This window comes from Helianthus annuus, chromosome 11, assembly GCF_002127325.2.
Source record: "Helianthus annuus cultivar XRQ/B chromosome 11, HanXRQr2.0-SUNRISE, whole genome shotgun sequence".
Classification (NCBI taxonomy): domain Eukaryota; kingdom Viridiplantae; phylum Streptophyta; class Magnoliopsida; order Asterales; family Asteraceae; genus Helianthus; species Helianthus annuus.
Window position 1 is genome coordinate 78,906,409 of NC_035443.2, and position 23,669 is coordinate 78,930,077.

The 23,669-nt window shown below is 35.8% G+C and overlaps 1 protein-coding gene and 1 long non-coding RNA gene across 2 annotated transcripts; both read left to right on the top strand.

The window, feature by feature from the left end:
- The first annotated feature begins 7,677 nt into the window (after positions 1-7,677).
- LOC118484028 (secreted RxLR effector protein 161-like) lies at positions 7,678-8,358 on the top strand. Its single transcript, XM_035979910.1, has one exon. The coding sequence runs from the start codon at positions 7,678-7,680 to the stop codon at positions 8,356-8,358; it is 681 nt and encodes a 226-aa protein (XP_035835803.1).
- Positions 8,359-11,366: 3,008 nt separating this feature from the next.
- On the top strand, positions 11,367-14,751 carry LOC110917955. Its single transcript, XR_004870964.1, has 4 exons — positions 11,367-11,673; positions 12,590-12,630; positions 12,772-12,835; positions 13,974-14,751. It is a non-coding gene; the product is annotated as an uncharacterized LOC110917955 (long non-coding RNA).
- Positions 14,752-23,669: the final 8,918 nt, after the last annotated feature.

The window sequence follows — 23,669 nt, forward strand, 5'->3', positions numbered from 1 at the left end:
GTTATGCAATTCTCTTCTTCTTTCTCTTATAACATTTCTTAAGTTCTTAAAGTTTTAGCACTAATCTTGTGTTAATTCTTGTTATATCAAAACACGTTATCAGCACGAATCGCTTATATCCTAATCAAAGAAGACCTTAAGGCCAAAGATATCCATCATAAGCAATGTAAGCACTTCATTAACTTTATAATTACTTTGAAAAAAAAATAAGTGCAAAAGAACATTTTAACATACATATTTTATCACTACGGGACTACTAACAAACTAACAGATAATTATGCATCTAACTTTATTTTTATCGCCGTTAGTACGGGACTACTAACAATCCAACATTTAATTATGCATCTAACTTTTACTTTTATCGCAACTAACTTTTATTTATACACACACGCTCACATTTCATTTAGAGTTTATGTTTATTTATGTATACTAACATTTTTATTCTTATTATTATGCATCGTAATTTTAAATCTTATAAAATAACATTTCTGTAGTAAATCATTTATTATATAAATATATATATATATATATATATATATATATATATATATATATATATATATATATATATATATATATATAACCGTTATATAATGGCTATAACCGTTGCAAAACGGTTATAATTTACCACTATAAATTTCTCATTTTTTTTGCATCAAACACTCTTCTTCTCAAGGTTATTCAAAAAAAAAAATTTCAAAGATGATTCACCCAGTTTTAATATTGGCCGGCATAATATTAATATTGTTACCGACCTTAATGTATGGGCTTCCACCTCATCTTTTTAGTACTTATGTATTCATTTATTTGTTTATAGTTGTACCTATGTATGTTATCGCATTTTTAATGAGTATTTAGATTTTAATATTTATCTTATTTATGTTTAGCAACAAAATGGCAAAATCACAAAAATTGAATTCCCAGCTCTTAATATCACCGGAGAAAATTATATGTCGTGGATGGCACATGTTAAGCGACATCTCAAATCAATGGGTGTTTTGGGAATGATAACGGAGGGAAGTAAATGTAGCGATCAAGACAAGGCAAAAGCCGATGTCTTCCTCCATAAACACATTGATGAGATGTTGCAATTTGAATATTCAAAACAATGAGGATCCATATATTTTGTGGGAAGATTTAAAAAGCAGATTTGATCATCAAATGGAAGTTTTACTTCCCACTTCGAGAGATGAATGGAACAATATATCAGGTTCCAAGATTTTAAAAAAGTGAATGAATACACCTCTGCTTTGTTCAGAATTTGCTCAACACTCCGATTCTGTGGGCAAACTTTTACGGAGGAAGATATGTTGGAAAAAACTTTCTTCGCATTTCATGCATCAAATATAAACTTACAACAACAATATCGGTTGCAAAGGTTTCAAAGATATTCTGATCTAAATTTATTGCTCCTCGTAGCAGAGAAAAACAATGAGCTACTAATGAAAAATCATCAAGCTCGTCCCGCTGGATCATTAGCCATTCAAGAAGCAAACGTTGTCATTAATGATGATACTAAAGACTCTGGAAGAAAATGGAGACGAGGTCATGGCCATGGCCATTTTGGTAAAGGTAATGGTTGCAACTATTCCTTCAAAGTAAATAATAATTTCTGAGGTAATTCCCATAGTCATGGACGTGGTCGCAGACGTGGTCGCAGACGTGGTCGTGGTCGAAATCAAAGAACCCCCAATTACCACACTCCACAAAATACCAATTCCAACCAGTATAACAAAAGGAATGAAGCTGGTAGGTCCGAAAAAAATGGCACTTCTTGTTTCAAATGTGGAAGAACAAACCATTGGTCAAAGCTTGTCATACACTTTCACATTTATGTGAACTTTACCAAGCCTCTCTCAAAAGAAAAGAAAAGGAGGTAAACCATGTGGATAATTTTAATGATATCAACGTCGAGCTGAATGTTGCCGACTATACTAATGACATGGAACTCTGAAACAAATGTTGCTAAACCATAATAATTATATGCAACAATTATGTAATTTCCTTTATTATAACTATCTTTATTATGTTTCATTAGTCTTTCTTTTCTTGTAATGCTTTCAACTAATAAATAAACTTCTTATTAAAAAATAATTCATAATGCCTTCGTTATACACTTATTATTATTTTTATTTATATTTTCAAGATTAAAATGAATACCATTGGAGCACAAGAGCAAACAAATGATGCATATGTATATATAGTGGATAGTGGAGCCACACACACTATACTTAAATCTAAGAAATATTTTTATGAGTTGAAACAAACAAAAGGAACCGTTGATACAATATCAGGTCCTACAAACTTAATAGGAGTGGGAAAAGCTAATTTAATATCACCAAATGGTATAAAGCTCTTAATAGAGAATGCTTTATTTTCCCCAAAATCAGCGAGAAACTTGTTGAGTTTCAAAAACATATATCATAACGGATATGATACTCAGTCAAGGACTGTTGATAACAAAAAATATTTCCACAGCATGAGCAAAGATCATGTATTGGAAAAACTGCCAATGCTCCACTCTGGTTTGCATTATACACACATTAATGTGCCTCAAGCATATATGGCAGTAAAAGAAAGTTTTTGTGATCCTGAGACATTTAACTTATGGCATGACAGACTAGGCCATCCAGGATCTACAATGATGAAAAGAATTATTGAAAACACACATGGACATCCATTAAAATATCAAAAGATCCCCCAATCAGATAAAATGTCTCTATGTACCTCTTGTTCACTTAGAAAACTAATTACAAGGCTTTCGTCCTTAATAGTTGACAAGGAATCACCAATGTTTCTTGAAAGAACTCAAGGTGATATATGTGGACCAATTCATCCACCATGTGGACCGTTTAGATATTTCATGGTCTTGATAGACGCATCCAGCAGATGGTCTCGTATCTCTTTATTATCAACTCGTAATGTTGCTTTGCAAAATTTCTTGCTCAAATTATCAAACTACAAGCACATTTCCCTGATTACACTGTTAAAAGGGTGAGACTTGATAATGCTAGTGAATTTACATCACATGCTTTTAATGATTATTGCATGTATGTGGGAATTGTTGTCGAACACCCCGTTGCTCACGTACACACACAAAATGGCTTAGCTAAATCATTGATCAAACGTTTACAGCTAATCGCTAGACTATTAATAATGAGAACAAAACTTCCTGTGTCGGTTTGGGGTCATGCGATTTTACATGCTGGATCACTGATTCGTGGGAGACCAAGTGTAAATCATAAGTACTCCCAACTACAACTTGTCTCTGGCCATGAGCCAGACATTTCCCACCTTAAAATTTTTGGGTGTGCAGTGTATGTTCCTATTACACCACCACAACGCACAAAAATGGGACCTCAAAGAAGGTTGGGAATATATGTTGGATATGAAACAGCCTCCATCATACGATATCTTGAACCTTTAACAGGTGACGTATTTAAAGCATCTTTTGATTATTGCCGTTTTAACGAGGCAAGGTTCCCAGCATTAGGGGGAGAAAATAAAAAACGAGAAAATGATGTCTCATGGTGTGTGCCGTCATTGTCTCATCTTGATTAAAGAACAAAACAATGTGAGACAGAGGTTCAAAAGATAATACATTTGCAAGACATTGCAAATCAATTGCCTTATGCTTTTACTGATACAAACAGTTGTTGGGGGTATCGGATCAGGGTAGGCTCGAGCGGAAGCGGAACAAACACACACACACTAGTAGAAAATAAAGAACATGAGAATTTACGTGGTTCGGTCAAGGTGACCTACGTCCACGGGTTGCAACTAGGGTTTTACTTTATTAGATGCTCACAACTGTTTTCAGAATGACACAGACTACAGTTACATAATAGGTATTTATAGAACAAGATTAGGGTTTCCTACTTGGTCAACAAGTTAACTAAGTGGGCCTAATAACTAGGGCCGGCTAACCCTAACTAGGGCAGGCTAACCCTAATTAGGGTCGGCTACCCTAAAGCCTACGAACCCAACAATCTCTCACTCGGAGGCTTTGCATAGTCCACAAAGTGCATCCAAGAAACCCATCACCAGTAACTTCAGTAATCTTTACAAGATGTAATAGGAACATACACTGCACACCCAAAAATTCAAGTCTTCCTAGCCTCCATTTCCAAGAACAAGCTAAGACTTCAGTCACATCTAAGCCACCTAGTTGCAACCACACCTCTCATCAAGTAACTGAGAGACCAGTTGAAGCTCCCACAAGCTCCAACCCAACAGTCTTTTGAGACCCATTCTCTATCTCAACCGGCTTGCACGATCCACCAGCTCCAGAGATACACCAAGAATTAATACCACTCTCCACATTTTGCAAACTATTTCCAGAAGAGCTTTTTTGTTCAGTCGAAATCTTCGTCTTCAAAACCCAACGGTTCTTTGTGATTGTACCCGGAACACGACCCATGCTCCCACTATCACCACATCCCTTGACTGGCTTAAACTTAGACCCCCGACCACATTCAACTGACATCCCCAAAGCACCAGGATTCAAGTTCGCAAATTGAACCCTCTTCCGCTTACTAGATTCAGTGAACCAGACTTTATGTTATACAGGGACGGCTACTCCCTCAACAGGTATCTCAACTCGATACAACGATCCACATCTCCTCCCACAGGCAACAACAAGACTTTCCATCAATCAACTTCCACTTCCCACCACCAAACTTAACATCTAGTCCCTGTTTATCCAGATGACTGACAGAAATAAGTTTCTTCGTTAAACCTGGAATTACCCTGACGTTCTTTAAGTTCCATGTAGTGCCCAGTAGAGTCTTCAGATTGACATCTCCCATACCCGTAACATTAAGAACGTGACCGTTAGCTAATCATACCTTTCCAAAGTCTCATTTTTTTCAGATTCACCATCGTCTCCCCGCTGTGCGTGGCGTGAAATGAAGAACCAGAATCCATAGCCCAAGAATCTATAGACTCTTCACAGCAAACCAGTACATCACCGTCAGATTCATCTGACATAACACTGTTTACATGCTGGCTACCACCCTCTTTCTTAGGATCAGGACACTCGTTTTTAACATGCCCTTTTTCACCATAGTTCCAGCATCTCACATTCTTCCCAACTTAAGACAAGCTTTTCCCACGACTCCCACTTCTTCTGTTTTTACCTCTTCCCCTGCTAACACTGAGCATACAAGAAGTAGATCCTCCACTAGTGTTCCTCCGGCGAACGTCTTCACCCAAAACACTATCCCGGACCCGATCAAACTTCAAATTTCCTGTTCCAGCAGTTTCAGTGACCGTTGTCACAAATCCTGACCAACTATCAGGTAAGGAAGATAACAAAACCACAGCCTGAGTGTCATCATCCAACTTCATGCCCACAGTTGCTAACCTGGACAAAATTGAATTGACCTCGTTAATGTGATCAGCAACTGAACTGCCTTCGTTCATACTCATATTAAACAGTTCCCTCATCAAGAACACCCTATTACCGGTAGACGGCTTCTCATACATATTTGACAGAGCTTCTAACATATCACGAGCAGTTGTTTCTTTCATGATATTAAATGCAACGCTCCTCGTCAAAGCCAATGTAATTTAACCGCTTGCCTTTTTGTCCTTTGAGTTCCAAATTGCCTCGGCAGCTTTATCCATTCCAATAGGTTTTTCTTCCAGTACCGCATCCAAATCGCATTCACCAAGCAATGCCTCTATTTGCATTCTCCACCAAGCAAAATCAGTACCGTTGAACTTCTCGAATCGGAACTTCCCGTCTTCAGCCATAGCAAACGAGAAAAACCAGAAAAAACCACAAGGAACCAAGCAACCGAAACCCGAGCAACTTTCAATAAACTATAAACCCGAAGTACCCGAACCAGCGACTTCTCTTGCAAACCCGAGCGTAAAATCAGCGAATAACCAAGGTTCAAGAACCGAAACCCTAATCGCCAAACACCCCAAAAACACCAGATCTGCAATAGCAAACCCTACGGCGCAAACCCTAGACCTTACGAGCCGTAACCAGAGAATAGGTACGGGCCGTAAACAAGTCAGCGGCGACAGCAGCAATAGTAGATCAAGATCTCTTGTCCAGCTCTCTCTCCTTCTCATGCGATAACCGTGTGAACCGTGTATTTAACTGAACCTTTGGCTCTGATACCACTTGTTGGGGGTATCGGATCAGAGTAGGCTCGAGCGGAAATGGAACAAACACACACACACTAGCAGAAAATAAAGAACACGAGAATTTACGTGGTTCGGTCAAGGTGACCTATGTCCACGGGTTGCAACTAGGGTTTTACTTTATTAGATGCTCACAACTGTTTTCAGAATGACACAGACTACAGTTACATAATAGGTATTTATAGAACAAGATTAGGGTTTCCTACTTGGTCAACAAGTTAACTAAGTGGGCCTAATAAATAGGGCCGGCTAACCCTAACTAGGGCAGGCTAACCCTAATTAGGGCCGGCTACCCTAAAGCCTACAAACCCAACAACAGTTACTAAATCTCATATACCAACTGCTAATGCTCCAGCTCGAGTTAAGATCCCAAGTAAGGCAATAGATAATAAGATAGCTCATGAATCTCAAAAAACGTTTGAAACGTGGAAGGCCAATCGGTTCAAAAGATACGAATCCTCGAAAAAGATAAGCACTTATAAAGAAATTGACCACAAAGAGAATGATCTTGATAAAACACTAAATACCGAAACCTCTCATGAGGAAGATGTTGATGATGCTAACAAAGAGATATCAATCAACTATGGTCATACACATGTCATATGGAACCGATATGAAATGGAAATTGTTAATGTGATATTTTCTTATTCTGTAGCAAGTGACATCATGGGTGGAGATGATGATCCTGAACCAAAATCTGTCAATGATTGTCAAAATAGACATAACTGGGATAAATGGAAAGGCGCTATGCAAGCTAAATTAGATTCACTCAACAAACGAAAGGTTTTTGGGTCTATTGTTGTTACACCTAAGGTTGTAAAACCTGTAGGGTATAAATGGGTTTTTGTACGAAAACAAAATGAGAAAAATGAGGTTACAAGATATAAAGCGAGACTTGTAGCTCAAGGGTTTTCACAAAGGCCAGGGATTGACTATGAAGAAACATATTCTCCTGTTATGGATGCAATAACCTTTAGATTCTTAATCAGCCAAGCACTTTCTAAAAAGTTAGAAATGCATCTTATGGATGTCGTTACAGATTACTTGTATGGATCACTTGATAGTGACATCTATATGAAAGTTCGTGAAGGATTTAAACTCCCTGAAGCGTTAAGTTCAAAATCCAAAGAAATGTATTCGATCAAATTACAAAGATCTTTATATGGGTTGAAATAATCTGGAAGGATGTGGTACAATCATTTGAGCGAGTATTTGACAAGTAAAGGTTATACAAATAATCTTATCTGTCCATGTGTCTTTATTAAGAAGACAACATCAGGATATGTGATGATAGCTGTATATGTTGATGACCTAAATATAATTGGGACGCAAAAAGAAATTCATGAAGCAATTATTCTTTTAAAGAAAGAATATGAAATGAAAAACCTTGGAAAAACCAAATATTGTCTTGGTTTACAAATTGAACATATGAGCAATGGAATACTTGTGCATTAAATGAATTATACTGAAAAGCTATTGAAACGTTTCAATATAGGCAAGGCAAATCCTTTAAGCACTCCAATGGTCGTTAGATCACTTAATGTCGAAAATGATCCATTTCGTCCTTGTGGGGACAACAAAGAAGTTCTTGGTCGAGAAGTACCATACCTCAGTGCAATTGGAGCACTTATGTATCTTACGAATTTTACGAGACCTGACATTTCTTTTGCAGTGAACTTGTTGGCAAGATTTAGTTCAGCTCCTAGTAAAAGGCACTGGAATGGGATTAAACATATTTTTCGATATCTTCGAGGTACTTTTGATTTAGGCTTGTTTTATCCCAACGATTCAAAAGAAGGGTTAGTTGGTTATGCAGATGCAGGTTATTTATCTAATCCTCATAAAGCAAAATCTCAAACTGGATATGTGTTTAAGAACGGAGGAACTGCAAAATCTCAAACTGGATATGTATTTAAGAACGGAGGAACTGCGATTTCATGGCGTTCTCAGAAACAAACACTTGTCGCAACATCCTCAAATCATGCTGAAGTCATTGCACTAGCTTCCAGAGAATGTGTATGGCTAAGATCTATGTCACAACACATAGTGACTTCTTGTGGACTAGAGAAAGATCGAAGTCCAACTCCTATCCATGAAGATAATGCCGCTTGTGTCTCTAAAATGAAAGAAGGGTATATCAAAAGTGACAGAACAAAACATATACCACCAAGATTTTTTTGCATATACTCGGGACCTTATTAAAGAAAATCAGGTTGAGATGAGATATGTCCAATCCAGCAACAATTCAGCCGATCTTTTCACAAAAGCACTACCTACAGATTGCAAACTAGATTTTTTTGCATATACTCGGGACCTTATTAAAGACAATTTAGCCGATCTTTTCACAGAAACATGTTCATGACAATGGCATGCGTTATGTACGGAGAATGTGATTCCTTATAAATTGCAAACTAGAGGGGGAGCTATAGACTGCACTCTTTTTCCCTTAGCTAAGGTTTTTTCCCACTGAGTTTTTCTTTAGCAAGGTTTTTAATGAGGCAGTACTTAAAGACCTCGAAGTTTGCAAAGTGTCATCCAAGGGGGAGTATTATGAATATTATAAAATGTTTACCATGAAGATCAAGATTTACCTCTAGATTTACCAAGCAAGTGGATGAACTCTTTGTCAAACTTATGGATAGATTTGTCTACTAAATAGTTAATCTTGTCTACCAAATAGTTAACCTTGTCTACCAAATAGTTAATCTTTCTGTAGTATAAATACTAGCTCAACAAGAAAAGAAAATGCACCTCATGTATACACTTTCATAAGTTATATAATTCTCTTCTTCTTTCTCTTATAACATTTCTAAAGTTCTTAAAGTTTTAGCACTAATCTTGTGTTAATTCTTGTTATATCATACCATATTATTATTATTATTATTATTATTATTATTATTATTATTATTATTATTATTATTATTATTATTATTATTATTATTATTATTATTATTATTATTATTATTATTATTATTTATAACTATAAAAAGAAAGTGGTCAGTAAACAAATTTATGTTTGTTATTATATTTTTTCTACCTTTTGATTATTTTGTTATTTTAGTTAAACATATTTTGTTTTTCTATTATAACTTTTATGAAATGATGTTTTATAAATTTTCTGAGTATGCTGTTACGATGTGTTTATTTTTTATCTATATTTAATGATGTGCTGAATGCGGTCTGTAAAAGCTAACATAATCTAGACACCCTTGTTTTAAATTTACAAACTAGGACTCTCTAAATGCTAGACCACTGACAGGCAAGTGTACCTATCGTACGTAGTAAAGCCTAATGAAGTCCGAGTATCGAACCCACGAGAAACTAGCGACGCTAACTAGATTCTGACTTAACTAATTACTTAAGTGTTTATTTGATTTGATTGGATTTTGGGGTTTAACTAATTAAACTAAAGGAATTAACTAAGTTGAACTATACTATCTAGACGCAGGCTGAAGGCTACTAAGGTGAAATCAAGGATGAGAAAGTACTACCCAGGTTTGGAATCCTATCTGTGACTCTCGGTTTTCTCTCGGCAATGGTAACTATGATGGAACCAAGTTCTAATAATACGACACTCTGAGACTAAAGATAAGTTGAATCTCCTCCCGGTCTCATCAACTTCTCCTAAGGTCCTAAAGGTCAAATAAAGCTCACTAGTATGGGTTGGATCACCTCCCGGTCTCTCCAACAATACTAAAGTACCCAAAATCTAGATCTACTCTCGGTCTCACTAATCACAATACACCCTAGAGTGCACAGGGTAACCTAAAAACACCTGACAAGACTTAGAGAAACAAATAATACTAGGCCACTTAGACAGATCCCCTCCCGGTCTCACTGCACATAAATACCTAGCACCAAAAACAAACCTAACTATCTATCTCTTTCCGGTCTCAAGAATAGGTAGAACACTAAACTTCTCTAAATCACCAAACAAAGTTCCTATGGGATACGTGCACCATAAACCATAAACTAGTTACAAACACAAAGTAGGTAACCTAACATGTATCTATACATGAAAGACATTTACAAATACACATGAGAAACATTTGAATGATAATAAAACAAAGTTAAGCATGCATATACATCTAGTCAAATATAATTAGGTCTTTTACTTTAATATTAAATCATCAATAAATTACCAAAACCGAGAAATTACCGATTATCAATAAATATTCATTACAAACCCGGGTAGAATTAAAGTCTAGCCAAGAACCATAATTAATAACATAAAACAAGTCTGAAACAATAAGCAGTCCATAATATCGAATCTGAAAAACACTAAATTATTCGAGAACGAAACTAACTAGTTGCTAACTGAACCCGACTCCTCGTCTCTAACTTTGAAACTTGACACCCACTGCTTCCTTCAAAAATCGCCCCTTTAGATATTCTCCTGCTTTGCGTCTGAGTTTAAGGTTTTAGATATCATCGACCCAACTCCACTTTCATGATCTGCTGAGCTTTAATGCTTTTTATGGCCCACTTACTTTCATCCCAATTAATGTTCTAATTTACTCGAAACGGCCCAAAGTCACAAAATAACAAATGGCGGTGGTATGTTGTCGCAATAAAGCTAGATTTTGAGGGGCATTTTGGTAATTCTTATGCCCTTTCATTTAATTTCAAACGACCTCCAACTTTTGTTCTTTGCATCCGATGTGCAGCCCTCTTTAAGATGACCAAACCCACTTGGTGCAGAGTGAGACATTGGTGGGCAATAATAAAAGATCCAGGGAAACCTAGGTTGGATCCTTAAGCCAAACGGGTTTTACTGGTAATTTCACCGTCGTGCCTACGGGCGGGTGGGTTACAGGGTTTTCCCCGGAATTGGTGGTGGACTCGGGTTACTCTCGAAGTACTCCGTTTGTCCAGTGGGTGCCCCGAAAGTGCTCGAGATTGAGTTTGTTGGCCGTTAAAAAAAAAGATGACCAAACCCACCATCTAAAAGTTCCATTTAATTTCTTTTGCTAATTACTCTCCAAGTAACCTGCCATTGTTATAAATATATTATTATTATTATGATTATCAACACCAAAAATAGATTAGCCTTGTTTTCAAAATTTGTAATCTAAAATCTAATAAAACAATCCAAAAAAGTCCACATGTCAACATTTCTCTTACCTTAAATTCTTTAAAATGCCACGTGGCCTTTTCTAATCCTACTTTCCGTTCGACCCAGTTGGATCTAAACCCACCCACCCATAGTCAATATTTTTTACCCTGAATTTCATTCCAAACCCTAATAGCGTCTCCTTCATCACGCTCACAATCGTCTCCCTCCCCACCACTCGCGTCTCCATCTCTCCCAAACCCTAATCAACTCTATCTACTTCCCTCAAAACATACGCAGAGTAGAGGTGGAGATGGAGTTAGCTAGAGAAACATATACAGAGAAGAGGCGGGATAACAGGGGCTGCCGGGACCTTCTGTTCCCACCGTCGGTTCTATCCACCACCGTTCAGGCTTCAGCCACACCACCTCGCCGAGCCTCTTACGCCACCTTCGACCTTCGAGGTAAGTTTCTTTATTCAATTTGATCGAGTGTTCAAACTAGACCATCATTAACATATTTCTTCTTTCTTTGTTTAATCCCTCATTCCACCACTTATATTGATTCACGTTATTCAATTTGATCGAGTGTTCAAATTAGACTTTCTCCAAGCTCCAGCACTAGCATATTCATTCAATGGGTTGTTTCTTTATTTTTCTCCGTTTTTGAGTTTTTCCCTCACCGTTTTTGTTTATCTGGTTTAGGGCAATGCCTTTAACCTAATAATATTTTGTTTTCATCACAGTAGTCAGCTTTAGATCAAATTTTACATTCCATAGTTCCTTTGTTTTTCACACGCATAGCATTGTTATTTTTCTTATGATTTGTTATCATTTTACACTAATTTAATCAACAAATCTTCAATTTTCAGGTTGTCAGATTTAGATCAAATTCGGCATTGCTATAAATTCTTCTTTCATTTTCACACGCTTATTATTGTTATTTTTCGTAATTCTTCATTTTCACACGCATGTATTGTTAATATCATCATCATTTTGCACTAATTCAACCAACAAATCCACGTTTCTTAGGTCATCAGTCTTAAATAAAATACTTTAGCATATTATTTATAGCAGGGAGAGCTAGATTTGTTATTCGATCAGCTCTCTTTCTGTTTATAAGTAATCCGGTAACAACCGCCATTCGTCGACAATATCCCAACAATGGCGGCACCGACATACCTATTTGGAGCTAAGACACCCTATCATTTCTCCAAAACCAGAAAAGGCTGCAAGTTGTGTTTGAATTGTGTCTGAAATTGAAGAATTGAGCTTTGTGAAAGAACTCCATTATAGGCCAAAATCTTAAAAATCAGTTTAAATTACTATTAAAGTTTATGAACTTTAGTTTACTGATTGGGTTATAATTTTACATTCTCAGGACGGTGGACGAGCTTGGATTACAAAGGACACTGGTTATAGGTAAATTTGCAAGAAGATGTTAATGTCAGTTCTTTTTTATATAACTATCTAAATCATATGGGTGTGTTATGGTTTAAACTGCTAACTTAATTAGTATTGTGTTAATATTAACTTTTTATCTTACATTAGTCTTTCTTGCAGACCATTTAGAAGAACTAGAGCGGCTTCTCAACGGGATTTCTGTACTAAAGGAACCGGTCTGCGGGTAAGTATAGGCGCTTACCTTATGCATTTTTCCATTTTTAACGATTTATCATAATATAGGGGCATGCATTTCAGATATGACACAAACCTAATACGAAATTTGTAGACTTGTGTTTAGATGGTACTTTACATTTACCTAACCAGGTCGTGTTCTGGTTGACCCGTTTAACCTGTTTTATTTTATTTTTTGATAATAATAATAATAATAATAATAATAATAATAATAATAATAATAATAACAATAACAATAATAATAATAATAATAATAATAATAATAATAATAATAATAATAATAATAATAATAATAAAAATAAAATAATAATAATAATATTTTTTTTTTTGTTAATTTCGAATGAGTAAAAAAACTAGAAAAGATTAGATTTACAATTTTGAAATTGTATTTATAAGAAAAGTTGAGATAATGTGTACCTTTATATTATATTATTCAAGAGTGTTAAATACCTTAATCCTAAAGATTAATTTGGAAAACACTATCTGGTTTTTACGATATTCAAACAATATGTCGTTCCCTTTATAATGGAAATATTATTATATCATCATTTTGTTTTATTTGTCAAACCGTGTAACACACGGGGTTATAAACTAGTCATATATATACCCTTATTGTATCTCAATGTAAAACATATCATTCAATGAAATATTAAATCTTTTCTCCATCTATTATTCTTTTCTTTCTCCTTCTATTGATTGTTATTAGGCTAGTTTCACAACACGTTATCAGCACGAGAAATCGTAAGAATTATTATTTTTTTTCAAATAATTAGGTACTCAAATTTAGAATTTGTATGATCATATTGGTTAATAATTTTGACAAAACAAAGACATATAATTGAGTAGCCAAATACAATTACGATAAGAATCATGAAATTTCTCTATTACAATTTACTTTGAAAATCTAAAAATAAAATAGCATGTAACACTGATAATTGCATGAAACTTTTTCTTAATTCACAAAAGTGTAATGGTATCTATTTATATTCTCTAAAGAAAAAAGTAAATTAAACTGTTTTGAAAACTTCGTGAGGTATCGATACCAATTTTTTAAGATTAATTTTTGTGATGTTAATTGTAATGAGATAAATAAGAACAAAACATACCACTGATCAAATTTTGTGTAGGTTGTGGGTAGTAACCGATGATGCGATCCAACTTCAAAAGCACATCCATCAATTATAATAAATCTAGAAAATGATGGACATTTTCTTATGGACAAAGCTTATGGTGTAAGTACATATAATGATGTCCAAATATTTGATACATAAAAAAATGAATTTTATCATCTTCTATCAAAGAAGCAAAGATCCTTGGTCCTAAAGTACCATAGTACAATACAAATTGTATTAATATATCTTGCTAGTTATATACGAACATATATCTTTAATTTCATTGGCAAGATATAACTCATGTACAATGAGGAGATAATGTAATGGATAAAACATATATTTTCTATACTCTTAAGGTACGAAAGATATGGGTTCATATTTTACTAACCCATCAACAAGTTTGGTTAGTTTTGTAAATGCAGGGATTATAACAAAACACATTCATGGATTATGGTATCTGCTTACAAGAGGAGGCAATTAAAGTTTCACATGAAGATCATACATCAACGCTCATTGAAGGATTGTACATCAAGAGATTAAACAAAAATTACTTACTACAAAAGTTTTCAGCAACTTTCATAGAAGATCAAATTTCATAGAAGATTGGCACCTATTACTTAAATGATACATATCATAATGAGAGGGAGTTTTACACAAGTTGCACTCTTTTTTCCTTCGCTAAGTTTTATCCCATTGGGTTTTCTTAGTAAGGTTTTTAATGAGGCAACGTACATTGGAATCTCTATAATTGAAAAAAAAAATTAAAGGAAATACATGAAGCATTTTTGGTCAATGCAATAGAATCATCCATTACATAAGGCATTTAATTTCTTCAAAAGAGCTTGGGCACTTGGGCCACAGCCACTAAACTTATGGGTTGTCCAATGGGCAAATGCTCACCCTCCTTTGTTAATGAATTATCCGCCAATGCCTTTGCTAATCTATGCATCAGTTACTTGAAAATTACTTAGTAAAAACATTATACACACCGAACAACAGGGCCGATTGGATTTTTTCTAAAACAGAGACAATGATTACACCATCAACGTCTAACCTTACCTGTTATGCCGCATTCACCGCATCCACATGTGTTAAGTCGAGCATATTTGTTGAAGTCACATAAGTGAAACGCAGTATATCACCAGTATTAAGGTCATTCGCTTTCATGATAAGCGGCCATCCTTCAATCGCGTACCTAAAACCTTCTCCGTTTTTTCTGCGATTTAACATTCTTCACCATGGTTTTACCCTTGATGTACGTTGATCTGATGCTCCATATTAATATAAAATAATTTAAAACTAAAATAAACAAACTTTATACAAATGACTTTATGTATAAAAGTATAAATAGTAAACCAAATCGTCCAATACAGTTTGTAATTTCTGAAACCGAGCAACCAAGAGTCTAGAGAAAAACCAAATACATTGTACTTTATATAGTGTGAGGTTTCTGTTGTAGCGAGAAAAACGTTACAAGCATCGTGCAAAATATGTATCGCCCACATGTCCTTTAACCATTTTTGTCTTAACATTAGATCTATATGCTTGTGGGTTGTCACTTAGAACAGCAGTAGCCTCCACATTCAATGGATCTTCATGGTTTGGTCTCTGAGCACTCACACGACTCAGCAGGCCAATGTGTGGAACTTACATCCTGAAAAAGGACCTATGCCAGACATCAGAAGGCCAAGCGCGCATGACACGCGCGATACTTATGGTGATACGGAAAGCAATTATGTGCAGTACTCCCATCCACATAGAAAGCCGATACAAAGTCGTTTAGGCGCGCGCAACATGAACGATGAATGGGATAGCTATAATGAGGAAGACGATCCGACGTATAAGAGAGAAAGCATGATATTCAGCAGATTACCACCAGAACATGAGTCGTACAAACCCCACAAGCGCGCGGGGTACAATCCAAAGGCAGAACACGACTACTCTTTGAGCTATCGCCAAGACGGCATGGATGAAAACTCCAAGTTCATCAAAGAGATTGCAACAGCCGATATTGACAAGACAAAACTGCCACACAACGTGGGCAAATACAACGGCTTAACAGATCCCGATGACCACCTCTAAGTCTTCAATGGCGCAGGGGTAACAGGTGGATGGAATCTACCAACTTGGTGTCATCTATTCGCGCAAACCTTTGTCGGCGCGGCGCGCGTCTGGTTTGATAGCCTACCAGCAGGGAAAATTAAGTCATGGATCGATTTTCGAGACAAGTTCCTCGCGCACTTCTTCCAACAGCGCAGGCATACTAGAGATCCAGCTGATTGTTTGAATATATGGAGGAAAGATCACGAAAGCGTAGAAGATTTCATCACCAAATACAACAAAGAATGTCTGGAAATCGGAGACGTAGGCGAAAAGATGATGGGCGCGAAAATTCATGAGGGCAGTAAAGTGCGACGACCTGATCAAACGATTGAAAGGAAGGGACGGAGGCCCCAAAGATTGGGAAACCTTCATCGAAGCAGCAAAAACAATTGCGCGCACTGACAAACAATTGACCGGTGATGACAACTGTCAATATGGTTACAACCATAATGATCGGCGCAACAAGAAAGGCAAAGGCCAATCATGGAAAACATCTGGTTACAGGGAAAGAAGCCCAGTAAGAGAAGACGCGCGCAATACAATCAACCAGATCATTCATCGCAAAGAGGTAAAAAGAGAAAATAGAGAAAAAACAGTGGACGCTCCTAACAAAGACCCCTTCCGGGGTCCTGTCAACTGAGAACCACCAGTTCAAACCACCTCTACAAATGCGAAACAAAAGGGGCCAAGACCCAAATCTTTTCTGTGAATTCCACAAAGACACCGGTCACTTAACCGACGATTGCTTTAGCCTAAAGCAGGAGATAGAAAAGCCCTAAGGGATGGAAGGCTCACACATCTGGTGAAAGGCGGGAAGCGCGATAACCGTCAAATCCATAGAAGAGAAAAAGGGCTAGACAACAAAAAACTTCGAAAGTTAGAAACCCACATGGTTCAAGGGGGTCGACGAAGGCCACGAAAGAATTATAACAAGCACACACAAGATGACTCATGACGCGAAAGACAAGTTGTCTTCCCCATAGTAAGAGGAGGTCCAAGAGAGAGAAGGCCCATAGTCATATCCGGGGTAATCGGTCACTACCAAACTAACTACATTTTCATTGATCCAGGGAGCACCGCAGATATCATATACGAACAATGCTTCAATCAATTTGACCAAGAGGACAAAGCGCGCTTGGAACCAGTAGATTACCCACTAACTAGTTTCTGCAACGAAGCCGTTTTTCCTCTCGGCCAGATATCATTCCCGGTGCTGCTCTCGGATGGAAGAAATTCAAGAACAGAGGAAGTCACGCTCATGGTGCTGCCCGCACATTCAAGACATGATATCCTTCTGGGAAGAGAATCCCAAGGATATTTTAGTATGATTTGCTCTGGACCACATTCAGCTGTTGGGTTCCCGACAGAGACAGTTTTAAAAACTAGCACCAAACCGGTAATTTCCGTACACTTTAATTATTATTTAATGACTGCAATTATGTGCTTAAATGTCGACATTGTTTGATTACATGATATACTTGTGAATTCATGCACGTTTTATACTACAAGAATTACTTTATGCATTAATGAACAACGTTTCATCAGAAATACTAGTAAACTCACCGGTAAGACACATTGTGTCAACAAAACTGAAGAAAGCAGTTAGACAATAGAATTGAGGCCTAGGTGTAGGTCCAACGACAAGAATACATTAAAACCCAAGAGTACATACAAGGGTTAACACATAGACCTTCTGAAAGCTAAAATACACACTAAAAAGCACCCAAAACACACTTTAAGTGCAGAATTTTATTAAATTTAGCTATAAATCAGCATTTAACGCATAAATATTATGCACAATTCATGATTTATCGTCCAGAATATTTCCCTAAGTGTCGGGAATTGAAAGGGTTACGAAAGGATACATAAAGGACACTAAACAGTGCAAATTAGCACTTTAACGAACCGGTATTTAACCGAACAACCTGACATTACCCGGAACATCAAAATATTACTAGAAGCATTGCTTTTATTTTTCTGAGCTAGTTATGATCCCCGAACACCCTAACACACTGTACAACACATCATACACTTAAACACTAAATACTATACTTGAAATCTAATTGGATTATTTAATTACCATCAAAATTACAATTTACCCCCCCCCCATTCACCATTCACGACTCACATAAGGTGGCCCCACTCAAGATTTTCAATATCTTCTTAAATCCTTCCATAATCCTTCTTGGATTTGCGTAAGATTTTGTTGGTACTAATTGAAACACATGGACCAAAGGGTATTAGAGCTTGTTGGTTATAAGATCACATTATCTTCATCTTCACCAATCACCACCATATTCTCCTCTCTCCCTCACATAGGCTACGGCCAAAAAAGCCCCTCCACACCACCATTATTTTCGATCTCCTTCATCCATTCCAAGTGTGATACAAGGTGATTTAGGAGGCTTGGTGGACTCGGAAGTTGAAGGACCTCATTCGTTTGCCTTTATCCTACCATTTTGTCATCTCCAAGTTCTAGTATTCTTCCCTAGCTTGAAGCTAGTGGTAAGGCTCTCTTGATCTTGTTTACTTCATATTTTGAGTGGTTAAAAGTTGATGTTTAATGATTAACTCAAGAACACTAAAAGACACACACTTGAATCTTGAAACATAAGATGAAAGATGATGACATCTTGATGAAATGATATTGTTTAGTAGATATTTGGTGATTGTTTGTTGTTTATTTGAGATATTGATGATAATTACATGAAGCTTGCTAGATTGTGATTAAACACATGATCTAGCAAGTTAGGAGACGATTATGTAACAACATGAAATAATCATCTTCTTGTCTAGTCATGAACTTGATGAATGAATGATTTCTTGGTAAAATAGTAATCAAAGCAAGCTAGTAATCTTGTGAATCTAAGATTCAGGAGTGGTTTTTCTAAAAGAACCAAGTTTAAAATATAGTTTTTAGAAAATCTTGGTTTTTACTCAAACTTACACTATTTTTGGCAATGAAATAAGTGTAAAGATACTAGAGAAACAAGAAGATGTTACAAATAAACATTTTTGTAAAATTTGATTACAAGTTGTAAAGGACCAAATCTTTTAATAACGTGATTTACAAACAAACAACCATGTTTTTAAGGGTAACTAAACCTACTAAATAACATGGTAAGTTACTATAAGTTTTTACAAAACCTTTAAGTTCATGATATAGTGTAATATACTTGATTTTGACACTCGGTAAGTGTTAAATGTGTTGATGATTGTTGTGATGATTTAAAAGAAAATAAACACAAGTTTTGAAAACATGAGAAGCCTCCACTTTTAGGGGAAACTCTGTCAAAATTTTTATAAATTTTGACACTTAGAAAATAAAAGTTTTTGAGTAACTTACTCCCTAAAAATGTACCTAAAATATTTACCAAGGTTTCCCTAACTTTTGTGTTAAGAAAATGATGATTTCTTCAAGGATAAAAATGGATATTAAGTAGGTATATTTGTGATGAAAAATATATATATTTGATCACCAAGTTTTGTGCTAAGTGTATGTAGTACGTATTACATGTAATAGTGTATTAGGACTTGAAAATACACTAAATACTCGTAAGAAGTGAAAATACAAAAATACACATACAACATACTTAGACAAATACAAGAGAATATATTTATAAAAATATATTACTTGATAGAATAAATAACTTGGACAATTTATAATCATGAAATGAAGTTTTGGACAAAATACATAATTCGGGTGCAAAATACAAGATATTATATTTATTGTTGAGAAAATAATATAAGTAAGACACGTAGTTAAAAATATAAACTATTTTTAACACAAGAACACATATACAAAAGATAGTGACTTGTGCTTGTGCGATACAAGTCTAGTGACTAACGTTAATAAAACACGTTTAGGTCACGACGCTAGATAAGCAAATCCGGTGAAGTTTACGACGTAGGAACGCAAAGTTGTGAGTTCATGCTCCCTCTTTTCTTTTAACTGTTTTCAGTTTATTAACTTCAGGGGTGAAATACATGTTACAAATGTTACAATGTTTATAAATGGTATGATGAATACAAAAACAAGAAGCACTCTTGGTGATAACTAGTACCAAGTATGATGCGTTTTAAGGAATGATACGAGAAATCGTGTCACGAATAGGGTACCATAAGCACCATTAATTGTGTACATACTAAGACCGCAAAACAAAAGGTTAGATCTAACGGGTGACCGGGCAGCCACACTCTTGGTGAGAACTAGTACCGAGTAGTGCTTTTGTGTCTCTGTCGTGAATCGACAACTAGAAAAATGCCTATGGTTTGGTGACTTCCTATGTCGTGTCACATGTTAATGGCCTTGCAACCCATTAACAACCCTGATATATACAAGAATACTTTATAGTTTATACCTCAAGAATACTTTATTTGTACGAGGTTTGTACACAAGAATACTTTATTTGGTTCATACCACAAGAATACTTTATTTATACAAGAATACTTTATTTACACAAGAATACTTTATTTTTACAAGACACATATCACGTTTTCATAAAAAGTATACTAGCGTGAAATACAAGATTTGCATGAATTCACACCAACATTATTTTGACGTTTTTCCAAAACTCACATGTATTTCAGGTAACTAAGGTGGATGTGCGCGCGGTCTTACCCATGCTCCTGGATGATGTTTATGTTTATCTTTAAATAAAGTTGTAAACTTTCAGACAATATGTCGTTTCGTGATGTAAACGCTTAAACCTATGTTTTCAGTAATGTAATGTTTTGGGTATTTGAAATTATTTTTTACGAGCATGTAGTATGTTTACCTTTCGTATGCAATGAGAACCTTTCATGATCACACCTCGTGCTTCCGCCTAAAAAAGGGGTGTGACAGATTGGTATCAGAGCTGCGATTGTAGTGAACCAGGATTCCTTCTCAAGTCTAGTCTACAATCTCTAGGATCCTATCACGAAAACAATTTTTCAAAAGTTTTCATTGCATAAAACTTTCCGCGACATCCACTACCTGAAAATGTTTACAAAGAGTCAAGAAAAGACACTACGAGACTTAGGGTGCACTGGAGTAGCACTTGTCTGTGATTAAGAATTACTTGCAATTATGTGTGATAGTTGATACATACATATACTAAAAGTAGAATGTCACAAGTATACGTGACTTTACCTAAAAACAATGGCCTATCTGAAGGAAGAAATACAAGGATGAAACGAACTGTGCGGACTGTGCAAGGAGTTACGTAATTATGGATGCATACATAATTATGGAACTCGGTGCACAGAAACCACAGCAAGTCTTGTCACGTGTAGATTCCCTCAGTGCGAGAAAAGGGAAAACGTGAACACCCCTCCCCCATGCTATTAAATACTCTATGGGAGTAGTAATGTAGGGTATAAAGACAAGAACCGTCAATGTGAAGTAAGGTGTTTACATAATTATACATGCTTGTTGCTGTATGAATCGATTTATGCATTGGGCGGATTGTTTGATGTCACTTATGTGGTATATGCCTGTGTGTATATATATATATACTACTACTTGTAACAACCCGAAAACGGGTTTGGTAATCAAACCCCGTTAATACTAAAAGACGGGTAAAGTACCGTTAGTGGTAAAATTTAACCTGGTAAATATTAGGACTTAAATAAATAAACCTAATATTAATTAAAAAGGGAAATAAATACTTTGCGAAAACAAAGTATATAAAAAGCCCAAATTAACGGGACTTAAAACATAACGGGTTATAACTTCCCGAACCTGTTAAAGTAACTAGGAATAATTAACCTAGTTAGTGGCATGTGATTAAGTGACTAATGTTGAGTTATAGCCTCATTTGATCAAAATAAAACACGAGGGACTAATATCGCCAAGTGGGGAAACTTGTTTTATTAAAACAAGAGTTAAACACCAAAACACACACCTTGAGTGTGTGTTCTGGTCGACATAAACACAGGAGCCAAGAAGCTCTCTACCTCAAAACCCTAAAGCTCACAAATCCAGCAAAATCAAAGGTGAATCAAGCAAAGAAATTGGGGCTTTAACTAAATCCTTGATCCCCTAAGCTAGGAGGTCACAAGGTATGTCGATTTTTGTAATTCGGTGATATCTTGAATTTATGATGAACACCCACAATCGAAATTCTTGAGTGCATGTGGAATGTATGGGTGATATCGACATGAATACAAGTCTAGGAACAAGTCCTAGAAGCAAACATGTAGAATTAGTGCCATAAGACTAGAGATTTAATGACTTCCCTTGTAGGTGCTAAGTGGGTCTTCATGATAAAATGATGAACCCATGAATCTGAATGTTAAATTGTGAAATTTGAAGATAGGATGAAAGACCTAGATGATGTATATAAACACTAGACATAGAGATTTGATTCTTGATGTAAATCTTGATGAAAATAGCTAGTTATGAACTAGTTAGTAAACATGTAGAATTATGCCCATTAGGTGTTTGTTAAAATGCTTAAATGAGAAGTAAAGTGTTGAAATTCAAGTGAAACGCGTAATTGGCAAGCTTGACTAACTACATGAGATATGGGATAAAATGGGTTCCAATCATAATGTTGATTTGCCTTAATCGTGCATATTATATGACCAAAGGTAGTTGACTTTAGAAAGTCGAACTAACCTATGGTGGCCTTAATCGTGCATATTATATGACCAAAGGTAGTTGACTTTAGAAAGTCGAACTAACCTATGGTGAAGTCGAATAGAAGTTTTGACATAAAGTCCGTAAGATGAACTAGTCATAATATTGATGACTAATCTAACCATCTTACGAATTATAATGATAGTTTGACTCTTGACAAGCTAGATGAAGGCTTGGGAGGAAGCGGGTCAAACGGAGCAAGTACGAAAAGAAAACGTTGCTTGGATGCGAGGTAAGTATAGCTTACACTAGTCTTAAATGTGGAATATTCTCTTATCATATAAATTATCAATGTGATAACTAAACAATTGAGTAATGATGTTCCGTCATGTAGTCGTACGGAACAGGATAATCAAAGATGAGGGGAACCATAATAATGGTTAAATAGAAGTAAATCGATAACGGTCATTTAGACTAAACGGGTCAAAAGGTGAAAATATCACCTTTGACAATATCGACTAATGAATTTGTCGAGTGTATGATTACAGGAATACATATCAAATGGAAATTTGCATCACTATTAGTTAGCGTTTATTAAGCAAAGCATTAAATGGGTCAATATGTTGATCCGAGCCAGGTATGTGTGAAAGGTTAATTACTCATTTAAAACGTGAAGATCTATGAGAGTTAGGCAAACTAAAAAGGGACATTCGGTTAACTTAAAAGGTAAACCGAAGGATTTAAATTATAGACAAAGTGTTTTGAAAACAAGATTTGGTTAAAAATGAGATTTTGGGCGTGCATGGCTTAAGCAAGCCCTTCGTCGTAAAAGAAGAGTTAAAAATGTCCAAAACACCCTTGTTAGTGAAATTAAGCAAGCAACCTTTAGAAGTCGCTTGAAAACGAGTTTTATAATCAAGTCAATACTTAGAACAAGTATAAAAACGAAAGATGTAAATTCTTGGTCGAAAGACTCTATATGAGTCTTTGCCGTAAAATAATAATCTGAGGGGTAAAACTCGGATTAAATAGATCACCACATT

Coding starts and splice junctions, on each gene's coding strand:
- LOC118484028 (XM_035979910.1), top strand. CDS start 7,678: ATGGTCGTTAGATCACTTAATGTCGAAAATGATCCATTTCGTCCTTGT.